The 12,755-nt window shown below is 51.3% G+C and overlaps 1 protein-coding gene across 1 annotated transcript; it reads right to left on the bottom strand.

Moving 5' to 3' along the window:
- Positions 1-945: 945 nt before the first annotated feature.
- Positions 946-12,266, bottom strand: FAM210B (family with sequence similarity 210 member B). The gene is made up of 3 exons (XM_082858139.1): positions 12,072-12,266; positions 3,719-3,894; positions 946-3,521 (listed from the first exon to the last, which is right to left on the bottom strand). Exons 1-3 carry the CDS (start codon positions 12,255-12,257, stop codon positions 3,305-3,307), a joined length of 579 nt encoding a protein of 192 aa, XP_082714265.1. The 5' UTR covers positions 12,258-12,266; the 3' UTR covers positions 946-3,304.
- Positions 12,267-12,755: the final 489 nt, after the last annotated feature.

The following is a 12,755-nucleotide window of genomic DNA, read 5'->3' as shown; positions in this document are numbered from 1 at the left end:
ATTTTTACCTCCATGGCATTCCTTTAGGACTGCTCTCAGTGTCTGTCCAGTACCCCTGCCGAGCCTGCTTGTTGGTCCTCAGCCACTTACCTCCTGGTGAGACTGAGCGGGGGCCTCTGGGGGACCACCAGAGCTGCAGGTGGTCAGGACAGAGCGGGGGAGTCCTACACATCCACACCTGCCCATCCCTGGCCTCTGACTGTGTTCTCAACAGGATGGCAAAGAGCTTCACACGTGGGGTGAACCAGTTCTTGGCAAATGGATTTTCCAAGTGTGGCTTTTGTCCTGATTCTCCGGTGAAGGAGTGTTTGCCTAAACGGAATCCCTCCTCCGCAGCCGTACTTGGATCTGGGCGCTGTCAGTGTTCATCGTGGCTTATAAAGTGGACGCCTGCTGCCCCTTCAGTACAGCTGGCAGAGGCTTCCCTTCTTCCCCTTGTCACCTGGTTCCCAGGGGACACACTGGAGTTGTGGCGTCTGTGTGAACTTGAAACCTGAGTCCACAAGTACACCTGTCTGCAGTACATGGGTAATTCTTTTCACCACCTGTTCACTCTTGGCCTAGAAATGAGGAGGTGCCATGAGAGGAGCTGGTCTCACATTCTATGTGTTCCTATCACGTAAAATGACATATTTCTAGCTGCCAACACCTGTGCATCAACCAAAGATGATGAACTTGACCATGATGAAGGCAAAGGTGGAAGTGTTGAACTTACTGGGAACTAGGAGAGGAAACATGCTTTCATGGCCAACTTTCGGTGCAAGAGGCCTACAGAGGTCAGAAATGTCTACACAGAAGGACGTGGCTATACGCTTCCATGTCAGAGCTGCCGAAGTAGTTGTGGAAACTTAAGAACTGAGTAAAACGGCCGTGTCCAGCTAGCCCCGTTGGGACAAAGGAGCTTTTGGTTCCCACAGTCTCGAGCTTTTACATCCCAGGGTAGTAGTTCATCCATCCACCCCGGATGTAGTCGACACAACATCACTAACCCCACCAGTGACACTAGCTAAGCTGTCATTTCCCCAAACAATCCCACAGAAGCACAGAAAAGAGCTCACTGTAGCAGCACAGCATTAATAAACTAGTCACACGCACTGCTGCTTCATGATCAGCAGCAGTGATGGCTTTCTAAGAATAAAAAGTTCTTCATAAACTTTACAAAGATGTTTATTTGTTTCACGGAATTTAAGCTGCTCATTTTGTCAGATAAAAAATTAGAGGTGAACAATGGCTTACGTGTTTAAAATAGATCATCAGTTTTATTCCCCTAGTCCCATAAAAACAATGTAAATACAAGTGATCTGTACATCTTGCTGGTGAATTCACATAATGCTGTAACTCCCTGGTCCTTTGATTGCCTCTCCTCTCTAGTTACTCTGTTCTGTTCTGACAACTGGCCACTGGAGTGGAGTGGAGTTGGGGCTTACAAGAGAACGCTATGGCTATTTGGTATGATAATTTGTTTTATTGCTTGCCCTTTCAGTCCACTCCCATTCAAGCCCTTAAACCTGTAGGAATCCCTATCGGCTTTTTTGCATAGGCATTACTCACGAGTTGAATGGTTGGGAGGCCGGTGAGGAAGGTGGTTAGGAGCCCAGAGCCAACTGTTCACACACAGACAGCAACACAGAAGTGCTGGTCCTGTCCTCATGAGGAATTACCTAGCACTGGTGCCATCTCTCTCTGATGTGGACGTGTCCTGGGAATTAGACCCCAGAAAGGCAGTCTAATTCCAACTTTAAATTGCTAAAACCTTTTGGCAGTGGGCTAACTGCTTTAAAAGGGGCGGTGGGGGTGGGATAATAGATCCACTTTAAAGATCTTGCAAGTGGAGAATCTGGCGCACAAAGATTCTCATAAAAGTTAACTGAAATAACTGATTGACATGGGTTACTACGGGCTAACGAGGAAAAACTGTCAATAGTCAGATCTCAGTAAAACCAGGATGATCAGTTGATAGTTCCTTGAGTTTTCTGATTGTCACAAATGTAGTTAATCAAACCAAAAAACTACAATAAAAAATAAATCTGGGAGCCAGAAAGATAAATGCAACCCCTGAACCATGGTGGCAGGGCAGTTACACTGGGCTTCCTGGGGCGCAGCCAGTGTCCCGTCAGTGATGCTGAAGCCCACGGGAATAGATTCCTGCTCCGTTGCTTGCTCCTGACTGGCTCAAGGAGAAAGTCTCAACTGAGATCTGTGTGCTTGCATTTCTGTTGTTAACCAGTGTCCCAAACAGAGAACGAGGGGCCTAAAGTCACACGCCCTTTATCTGGCAAACTAGCTCGGTCCCTGCCCGGCCTGTATTATTATTTTGCGGTTGTCTCCCATTTACAGCAACTGCTAGTAATTTTACTTTTTTAGAGAGTGATACAAAATCTTTTTTTGCATGCATAATTTTAACTCAATTAAAAAATATAAGTAGCAACACAATGTAAACACTGTGACACTAGTTCTGGAATGTCTGAAGTCTGAGACAGAGTTAGTCAGGCCAAGATTGTCTCAGCTTTGCGTATATGTACAGTATCCAGATTCCTGAGGACACAGGCATCCGGGGCCAACTGATGCCATTACTATTGGATGAAGTTTCCGTATTTTACCGAAACAGAGACAAATGATTCTGACCTACTTTGATGAAGTTTGGGAAAAATCAGCTGAGGCAGGCCCCATCATGTCCAGATTTGAAGGTGTCTTGGGATCAGTGAAACGTACCAGAAATACTTGTTTTTCTTTCCCCCCAAACAAGTGTAATGAACGTCAAAGTGTTGATGCTAATTAATATCCTGATTCCATATTGTGAAGTCTTAAATTCTGCTTCATTAATTGTAGCACTGGCAGCTGTTCTGCACATTACTGCATATTAAAACGAAGGCCGCCTGACAGCAAATATTGGAGGAAGGGGAACTTTAAAAACCAGCTTAATGAATCGCTGCCCTTTAAGAACTTGAGCAAAGATTAACCCCTGAGGCTTCTTTCTGCACGCAGACCCTCACCAGTGATCCTCCAGAAGGAACATTTCCTGGCTGACAGTTTTGTTTCAGATGATAACTCAATGGCGATGCTTTGCTGACACTGTAGATGATGCAGACAAGCCCTATGATGAATAGCATTACCAAAACTTACAAAGCAAAAAAGTTACAGTGATTTGAAACCCTGAATTTTTGCTGGCAAAAGTAAATGCTATTCACGAGAAGACAGCAGCTAGCCCCTGCCTCACCCCCACCATAAACCCTACATCATAAAACCAGTCCAAAATGTATCATTTCAAAGAAGTAGGTTTTCAGGCCCACAGTTGAAGAGTTCATCAAGGCTTTGCAGCTGGAGGTTTAAAAATTCCCACTTTCCGAAAATACCTGACAATCAGGGGCACGGAAAATAAGGTAATGCTTATCCTCACGGGTGCAAACAGCTTGTGGATGGCATAGGCCACCACGAAAGTACTTGTGCCTGCTGCCATTTTCGACTGTACCAGTGACTCTTTAAACCCGAGCTTAAGCAGGATGGCTGACATGTCCACACCACTGGAGGGGAGAGAGGCAAACAGACAAACACAAAAGGGATAGAGTTAACCGATCAATTTGGCTATGACATTTACAGTATTTTTAAAAATGTGATGAAAGTAGCTAGATGAATATAAAGTCTTAGGAAAAAAGTTCTTATTCCCAAAGACACTTGGATGGCAGCGAAAAACAAATATCTACTACTGTCAAAATCTTACCTTGAAACAACCATGTAAAACATGCCCAAAGAGATTAATGAGATTCCAATGTGCAGTGACACGCCAACGGCACCATATTCTTGAAAGATCTTTTTCAGCTGCTGCGACTTGCTTTGCTTTTTCTCCTCTGTACTGCTGATGTTGCCGCCTGTTGTCACAGTGATTTTGCTGGTGTCCTGTGCACAAGCCAAAGAAGGGGAGACGCTTTAGGGCAGGAGCAAGGATGTTAGTGGTCATCAACAGCTTCAGATTCAGGCAGCGTTCTGCTCTTTCCCGTCCAGTGAGAGATAAGTTACTATCTTTCTTTGTCAGCTGAGGCTAATGCCCGCTAAGCCACTGAGTGCAGTGAAGGGCTGGGTACCAGGTACGATGGGTGGTATGATGGGCAGAACGATGGCCCCTAAGATGTCTAGGTCCTAGTCCCCAGAACCTGTGAATATGTTACCTTACGTGGCAGAAGGATTTTGCAGGTGGGATTAAGTTAAGGATCTGCGATGGGCAAATCATCTGGATTTTCTGAGTGGGACCAGTGGGACCTCAATCATAAGGGTCCTGTGAGTGGACACAGGGGGGCAGGAGGGTCAGAGAAGCAGACGTGAGGACAGAAGCAGAGTCAGATTTGCAGAGATTTGTGCTGCTGGCTCTGAAGACAGAGGAAAAGGCCACGAGCCAAGGAGTGCAGCACCTCCAGAAGCTGGACAAGGCAGGAAATGGATTCTCCCGTAGAGCCACTGGAAGGAACCAGCCCTGCCCACACACTGACTTTAGCCCTGTGAGACCCCGTTTGGGCTTCTGACCTCCAGGGCTGTCAAAGAATAAATGTATGTCGTTTCATGCCTCCAGGTTTGTGGTGACGTGACAACCATGCTAGACTCTACAAGACAGTGGGTACGAAATAAAACGGAGCAGAAGCCGTGACGTATCTACTTCTGGAATCAAGATTTACCTCTGAGACCTGAACGGAGAAAGGGAGGGCTAGTTCTCTGGCCATAAATGCAGCGGCTGGGTTAGTACAGAAAGTATTCATTGCATGGGGTGTTTGTTAACAATTACTGAGCATCTACAGGGCCTGGAATGTTTGGGAGAAATAAAAACAACCTTGGATTAAAAAGACAAAACTCCTCAATATGGAGAGTGCCTTTTACATCAAAGGATTTCTTCAGCTCTAACGACAGACCTCAGAGCTCTTCTCACAGGCAGCATCTGGGTCAGTCAGCTCCGGCTACTGACTTTGCAGCGGGACGGCTGCTTTCTTGTATTTTTAGAACATGCTGCAGTGGAGCCATGCTTCAAAGGCTGCGGTGGGGGTGGGGGGGTGGGGACACATGACATGCAGCGTGGCATCCCAGGGACAAAAGTGAAATGACACAGGTGCCCAGGGCAGCAGCCTCCAACCGCAACGAGGCACAGGTCCTCCTCCCGGCCCTGCCCTGCTTCAGAGCCCCTGCTGGCGGGCAGGTGGGAGCTTTGACCAAGCACGTCTGGGGCCTCCCTGCAGACGCTGCCTTTCTCAAGAGCTCCCAGGGGACCCGGATGCTGCTGATCCATCTGTCTGTGCCCAGGTGCCCAGCCTCTGATTTCATAGATGTGGGGTGAGGCCTGGGCACTGCGATTAGATATCAGTTCCCCTGGTGCTTCTAAGTGATCAGCCAGCGTTGCCAGGTAAACACCTGCTCAGCACTCTCGCCTCCCCTTGTCCTGCTCCTGCCCGCCCTCAGCAGACTCTCCACGTGGCCCTCGCTTCTCAGATGTACCTGCCTTGCAACAGACTGGAGTGAGCCACTTCCTAAGCTGCAAACACAAACGTCACCTCCTCCAAGAGGCCCTCCTTGACCACCTCAGCTGCCTGCCCTCAGTGGCAGCCATGCTATCACATCTCTACTTCCCTCTGAGATTTCCATCTTCAGGAGTTGTCCTGCTTATAATGTAACAAATATAACAAATACATGTACGTAAGCATTCCGTTCTTCGCTTGTTTGCTGTTGGCCGGAGGCCCGGAATGTGTGGTTCCAGGGAGCAGGGACCTGGTCGTCTTGCCTGGCTCCTAGCACTGGGAGGGTGAAGGGACCATCTCTGCCCGGTGTATTAGGGGTCGAGCTGGATTGCATGCACAGGTACTAGGATGTGATCAAGAGTTTTTACTTTTTGGCCACGCCACACAGCTGTGCCTTGGGATCTTAGTTCCCCCTCCAGGGATTAAACCCGCGCCCTCGGCACTGAAAGCGCGGAGTCCTAACCACTGGACTGCCAGGGAACTCCCTGATAAAGAGTTTTAAGTGCAGCAGGTCCCCTTCCTCCTCAGATACTTCTGGAGGCTTGCCCACCCAAGCCTCGTCCCCCCGTCGCACGCCAGGCCCGCACTGTGTCCTCCATCCCTCATGCTCATCCATGCTGTCCCCTAAGCCAGCAAGCCCTGGTGGCCCACCCCCGCCCTTCCATCCTCAGGACGTGACGGTGTCTGCCCACCAGAATCCACTGCCCCGCCCTCCACCGGGCCCACTGCAGTCGGCCTCCTGGGCTGTTTTCTTTCTTTGACGGCACTCAGACCAGACCTCCCGAGCTACTCTTGCCCGGGCTGTAGGCAGGAACATGAGAGACCAGGGGCCACCCAGGGGCCCGGGGCCTGACCTTGCAGGTCTCCCATGAGGGGCTGACCCTACAGAGCAGCAGACAGGGCTACTGACCGGAGCGGCGCTGAGCGGTGCCAGCCTAGGTGGGTTTAGGGAACGCTGCTTCAGGACCACCTGGCCCAGGCGCCTCATCTCTCCCCTGGGTTACTGTGATGGCCTCCCTCCCAGCTGGTCCCCCAATCCCACCCTTGACCACTCAACACAGTGGCCAGAGGGAGCCTGTAAAAACCAAGGTGGGATTACAGCACCACCCCCGTCAGAGGCCTCCTGGAAGCACCAGCCCCTCAGCCCTCCAGGCCCGCCGCCCCCCACCCCCATTCTCCTTCCTGCTCCCCATTCGGGCCACGTGGCCTTCTTGCTGCTTTAAGCAGCCCAGGCCAGGACCGCTCCTGGCCTTGGCATCTGCGGCTCCCTCTGCCTGAATGCTTTTCCCCAGACGTCCTCATAGCCCCGCCTCCAGGTCTTTATTCCGACATCACCTCAGGAAGGCCCTCCTGGAGCACCCTCTTTAAAACCGAGACCCTCACAGCTGCTCCTGTGCAGTTCCCTCCATCGGGCCGTCACCACCTAACGCCCCACGTGTGTTTCTTCCTCCTCCCCAGGGAGGCCCATCCACTTTGGTAACAGTTTTGCTGGTATATAGATTACAGGCCATAAAGTCCATCTTAAGGTTTAAAACGTACAGTCAGATGGTTTATGTGTGTTTGCAGTTGTGCAACCATCACAAGGATCTAATTTTGGAACGTTTTTGTCACCCAATTAGCAGTCACTCCCCATTCCTCTCTCCCCCATCCTGATGGGGAAAGGCAAACACGAAACTCCTTTCTGTCTATGGATTTGCCCTTTCTGGACGTTTCCTGTAAACGGGGCCATACAGCATGGGGCCTTTTGTGACTGGCTTCTGCTACAGACTGAATGTTGGTGGAAGCCTTCCCCCGCCCCAAATTCGTATGTTGAAACCGAATCCCCACCAGGATGGTATTTGGAGGTGGGAGGTGACTAGGTCATGAGGGTGGAGCCCTCAGGAATGGGATCAGGGCCCTTGTAAAAGAGACCCCAGAGCGCTCCCTTGAACCTTCTACCATGTGAGGACATGGCAAGAAGACAGAAGACAGCTGGCTATGAACTCGGAAGCAGGCCCTCACCAGACACTGAATCTGCCCGTGTCTTGACCTTGGACTTCTTGACTCCAGGACTGTGAGAAATGAATGTCTGCCGTTTAAGCCGCCCAGTCTATGGTGTTACAGCAGCCCGAACAGACTACGGCAGCTTTTTTCACTTATCATCGTGTTTTCAAGGTTCATCCACGTTGTAGCAGGTATCAAACTTCATTCCTTTTTATGAAGCAGAATTTGATTCAACTGAAATACAAAGTACAGATTCTAAAATTTACTCTTCAGGGCAAGCTGGGAGCCACAGTACATTTTGCCCTACAAAGAATGTCTGCAGTGTCTGGAGCCCTGCTGTGTCTGGTAACCCCTGGGGCAGCCTCTCAGCTTGGTTTCATGCTGGACAGGAGGGCTTGGCTCTGGACCAGCTGCCAGAATGGAAGATAAACCGTGGCTGCTGCACGTACGTAGAAGATAAGAAGGCACAAAAGCAGACTGTCCTACTGTCCCCAAAAGAACTAAGTAAGGCTCAGTGAAGGGCCACATTCCACGCACGGCGAGGAGAGGGTGGAATTCAGTCTTGGATTAAAACTTGCCCAGAATTGGGAATTCCCTGGTGGTCTAGTAGTTAGGACCCTGCGCTTTCACTGCTGAGGGCACGAGTTCAATCCCTGGTCAGGGAACTAAGATCTCACAAGCCGCGCAGCATAGCCAAAAAAACCTTTCCCAGAATCATCCTTGATTTTTAATCATACACAGCAGCTACTCATTTGCCCCTGCTCCCAAAAGAGTTGGCACAAAACTCAGATTTATTAGTTGAAAGAGTCTTTTCATTACCTCCCAACTGAAAGAGCATGTCTTTTGTTCCCAAACTGCAGTTGGGACTGAAAAAAAAAAAAAAAAAAACCAACCAAACAAAACCCCAAAACACCTGGAAGCTTTAAATTAAAGCTTCAATTAAAATTAAATCTGTTTCATTAAAGGCTGCTCAGTCCCTGGGAATTAAGTGTTAAGGTCCTAAGGCAGGAGACGAACTGTATTTCCTCTCTGCCTTTAGCTTTGACTTCTGCGGGCTTTTTTCAGACTTAAGAAAACAAACACTTAAAAAAAGGGGAGTGCCTACTAAAATCCAGTATCCATTTATGGGGTCCCAGAGGCTGGTTCTGATAGGCAGGAAAGCATAACGTTTTTTGAAAGGTTTTAGGAAAACTACCAGTGTCCTCAAGAGAGGCCCCTTCTATTGAGCCAGGTACCGGGCTTAGCACTTTAAAGGCGCCATCCCATAAAAACCCTCACAACCCCACGACGTGGGCACCTCTGTCGCTCCCACTTTGACAGATGGGAGACCAAGGTTTGGGGCAAAGCCATGAGCTGGCTGGCGGCGCCCAGACTGAGTCCTGTGCTGCAGGCTCCCCTTCATGTCCCCCAAGAGCTGAACATTCTTCAAGGAAGAGCCTGTTCCAGAACGTCAAGGCTCTGGAGGGGAGAAGGAAAACTGTCACCAGTACCCTTCGGTTGGGCCTGCACCGCGCCCTCCCTGTCCTCTGACGCCCAGCAGCCAGAATGGCCGCTGGGAGCTCAGGCTCCTGATAAACAGCTCCCCACCCGCCTTTTGGCTGCGGATGAAGTGCCCCGGTTGGGAGATCTGCCAGGCCCTGATAGGAGGAGCAGTGGACAAACCCCGGTTCCAAGAGCCAAACAACGTCCTGAGGCTGATGACGGGTGAAAGCCCCTTTCACTTCCCACCCTGGACATCTGGCCCAACCAGACTTCATTATGTCCCCTCTGTCTACTTGCCAGGACCGGGTGGAACTGTCTCTCTCTCTCGAGAGCCCTTTTCTGTACGACCTCTATTTTGGCAAAAGGCCTTTGGGCCAGAAAAGAAAAAAAGGCAGCCAGGGCTTCCCTGGTGGCGCAGTGGTTGAGAATCTGCCTGCCAATGCAGGGGACACGGGTTCGAGCCCTAGTCTGGGAAGATCCCGCATGCCGTGGAGCAACTGGGCCCGTGGGCCATGGCTGCTGAGCCTGCGCGTCTCGAGCCTGTGCTCCGCAACAAGAGAGAGAGGCCGCGATAGTGAGAGGCCCGCGCACCGTGATGAAGAGTGGCCCCCGCTCGCCGCAACTAGAGAAAGCCCTCGCACAGAAACGAAGACCCAACACAGCCAAAAATAAATAAATTAATAAATATTTAAAAAAAAGTTATTCCTTAAAAAGAAAGGCAGCCAGACTTCCAGCTACAGAATAACCAGTATCTACTGCAAGACAATGGGAGGGACAAAATATTCAGACACAACAGACAATTTCCTGTTAGCCGGTGCTGCAGTTAGTTTTTAACTTTCTAGAGTTAGAAGCTTATATGGACAATTTTCTTCCTTTTATCCTGGAAATCTCTTTAATCATTGTGGGTCATGCATTTTTCTTCCTAACCCTGGAGGAGAATAGAGACTGAAATAAAGGAATTTATGAGGCGATGACCTGCAAGGAATGGAAACTTTTCAGACATTCATTTCTTCGTGAAATATCACCTTAAGAACCTGTGATGTATCCTTAGTCGCTGCCCTGGATGCAGACATCTACCTCCCCAGTGTCTGTTCTTAGATAAGTGCTTTCATATACCTGCAGATGGCTCTCTGAGCCCCAGTGTCCTACCTCCCAGTTCTCCCTCACACGTTGCCTTTTCAGGGAGCCCTTCCCTGATGACCTTATTTATTAAACTGGCAGCATCCCTCCCTGCAGCCCTGCCCGTCTGCACCCTCCCTCCCCCCTTGACATTTCTCAGTAGCACCTCTCACATCAACAAGCCTGATGTTTTCCTTTTCTGTTTATTGTCCCTCCCCTCCCACTAGACGTCAGGCTCCCTGAGGGTGGGTTATGTCTGTTTTGTTCATTGCTCTATCCGCCCCCCCCCCCCCCCCCCCCGCCTCAGAGCAGTGCCTAGCACAGTGCAGACACTCACGAATAAATGAGGAACACAGCACAGCTGTTGAGGGCAGAAGGAACGAGACTGGTTTGGATCCCAGTTCTGACAGGTAACCTCTGCATGATTCTCAGAAAGTTACTCAACCTCTCTGGGCTTAAGCGGGGGGGATGACAGTATTGCTTACGTCACAGAGTTCTTGTGAGGATTACATGAATTAATATTTTCAAACTACTCAGAACAGTGCCTGGTACAAAGTAAACACAATATAGTGTTTATTATTAATATTACTTATTGCATGAATGAAAACAGGTGTCACTCTAAACAATCTGAACTTGTGAGCAATTTTTGGCTCATTCCTCAAACCTTCCTGACCCTCTAATACAGCCTTCTTACTTTAATAAATATGGGGTGGGGGAGCAGTACACACACACACACACACACACACCTGCCAGTGCCAGGCTCACAAGACAGACCAGCAAGTCAGGAGGACATTCCATATGATGAGTGCATAGAAGATGCACACCCATGGGGCTGAGGAGGGGGCCAGTGGAGGCACCCAAGGTATCACTGGTGGTCAGGGAAGGCTTCCAGGAGGAAGGGACAGCTGGGCTGATCCACAGAGAATCACCAGGAGACAGCTGGGTGTGCGCGGAGGGTGCCAGACGCATGAGGATCCCCTAACTGGGCTCAGGAGGCAGAGACAAGATCTACCACCTGTCCGATGGGGGAGCAGAAGGCAGGGAAGGAAGTTTCTCCACCTGTGGCAGAGGCATGGTAAGGTCACGGGTCAAATGCCTATGCAACATTCAGGAAGCACTGGCTCCCGGTGGCACCATGTTGAGGCCCACATCAGCTCATGGAACTGTTCCCCAAACTATTGTTGGGAAGGTGCTATTTTAAATGCCTGCAAAGTCAGCAAACAGGCTCAGAGGCCTTCAGCACTTGGGGTAGGGCTGCACCGCTGGTGAGTGGATGCAGGCAGGCAAAGGGACCAAAGGTGCAAAGCTCCAGGCCCTGCTTGTCCCAACTTGTTAGCTCTGGATCTCCAGACTTCACTGCTTACCACCTTTTTTCTTTAAGGAGACCCACTTCAAAACTTTCAAAAAGGGATAGTCTGCATTACCATTCTGAATGGAAACCAGTTTTCAGTTAGCAAACACAGAAGCAACCGAAGTGAAATATTGATGCAATGAAGTAACACTGGGTTTCTTGCGCGCGTGCTGCTTGCAGTCTGACAGGGAGGCCTGTCCTCTAGGTTAGATAAAAAGGGAGTGGCAGCAAGTGTTGGGGGGGGGGTGTTAGAGACCGCAGCACCCACCAAGCCTTTCTCCTCGGCCCAGGGAGGAAGCCCCGGAGCGACTTCAAAGGGAACAACTCTACCGCCCAGTGAGAACGTCGATACCAAGCCCAGGCCCCATCTCCAATCCTCCCGTCCACCACCACAGTACAGCCTGACGCTTTGGGATCCTGGGATCACCTGGAGGTTGTGACCTTGGGCAGTCACCACACCTCCCTGAGCCTCAGTTTCCCCTGCTGTAAACTGGGAACTCGCTTCTTTGACTTGTAGAGATCTGAGGCCTGGGGACCCTGGCGGTGCTCGGTCTCGGGCAGCTGCGCGAGTCAGGCTCTCCTTCGGCTGAGATGGGCCGACGATCGGGGCGCGCGGGGTTCGGGGTGGGGGCGGGGAGGCTTACCTGGCGGCCGTGGCAGTTCCCGCGGGCCGCGTGCAGCAGCGGGGCGTCCAGCCCGGTCCCGAGCAGCGGCAGAAACAAGGGCGGTGGGGCGCGGGGGGCGGCAGCGCCCAGGAGCCAGGCGGCGCGAGACCGGACCCGGGCGCCCACCCTGCCCGTGGGGCACAGCAGCGCCAGCAGCCCGGCCATGGTACTCAGCCCTGCGCCGCTGCCCGCACAGCGGACAGCAGAGGGAGCAGCGCGGTGGGCGGGGCCCGCCGGAGCCCGAGCCCAGAGCGGCGGGGTGGGGCCGGGGCCGCGCGCCGTCCTTGGCCCCGCCCACCGACCCCCGCCCCTCCGCCGCCTGAGCGGCGAGGGCGGGGCTGCAGCTCCCTGCGGCCGGGGCGGGGCCGGAGCTGAGGCCCCGCGAGAAATGGGCGGGGCTGGAGACGTGCATCCCTTCCGACAGCTTGCGAGTTCTAGTCGGCGGATCCTGACTCATCATGTTGCTTACAAGCGAGTCAGAGGCCAGCCCAGCCCTGATTCAGGAGTGAGGGGGTCAGATTCCTCCGACTTGACGGGAAGTGACAAGGTCACGTGTGGAAGGGCTTGTGGAATGGGAAATGTTGTCGTGACCATGTTTGGGAAATGCAATCTACCACGGTAGTCAACTATTAACTGTAGTAAAAATAATAATCTTTGGTCTCC

This window comes from Leucopleurus acutus (assembly GCF_964270905.1).
Source record: "Leucopleurus acutus genome assembly, chromosome: 16".
Lineage (NCBI taxonomy): Eukaryota > Metazoa > Chordata > Mammalia > Artiodactyla > Delphinidae > Leucopleurus > Leucopleurus acutus.
Note: the sequence above shows the minus strand (reverse complement) of the source record. Positions and strands in the feature narration are given on the sequence as shown.

Excerpts from the sequence above, each read along its gene's own strand:
- FAM210B (XM_082858139.1), bottom strand. The coding sequence starts at position 12,257 with ATGGCCGGGCTGCTGGCGCTGCTGTGCCCCACGGGCAGGGTGGGCGCC. Across the intron at positions 3,895-12,071 it reads GGAACTGCCACGGCCGCCAG|GACACCAGCAAAATCACTGT; the intron begins GTAAGCCTCCCC and ends GCTTGTGCACAG. Across the intron at positions 3,522-3,718 it reads TTTTACATGGTTGTTTCAAG|TGGTGTGGACATGTCAGCCA; the intron begins GTAAGATTTTGA and ends TCTCCCCTCCAG.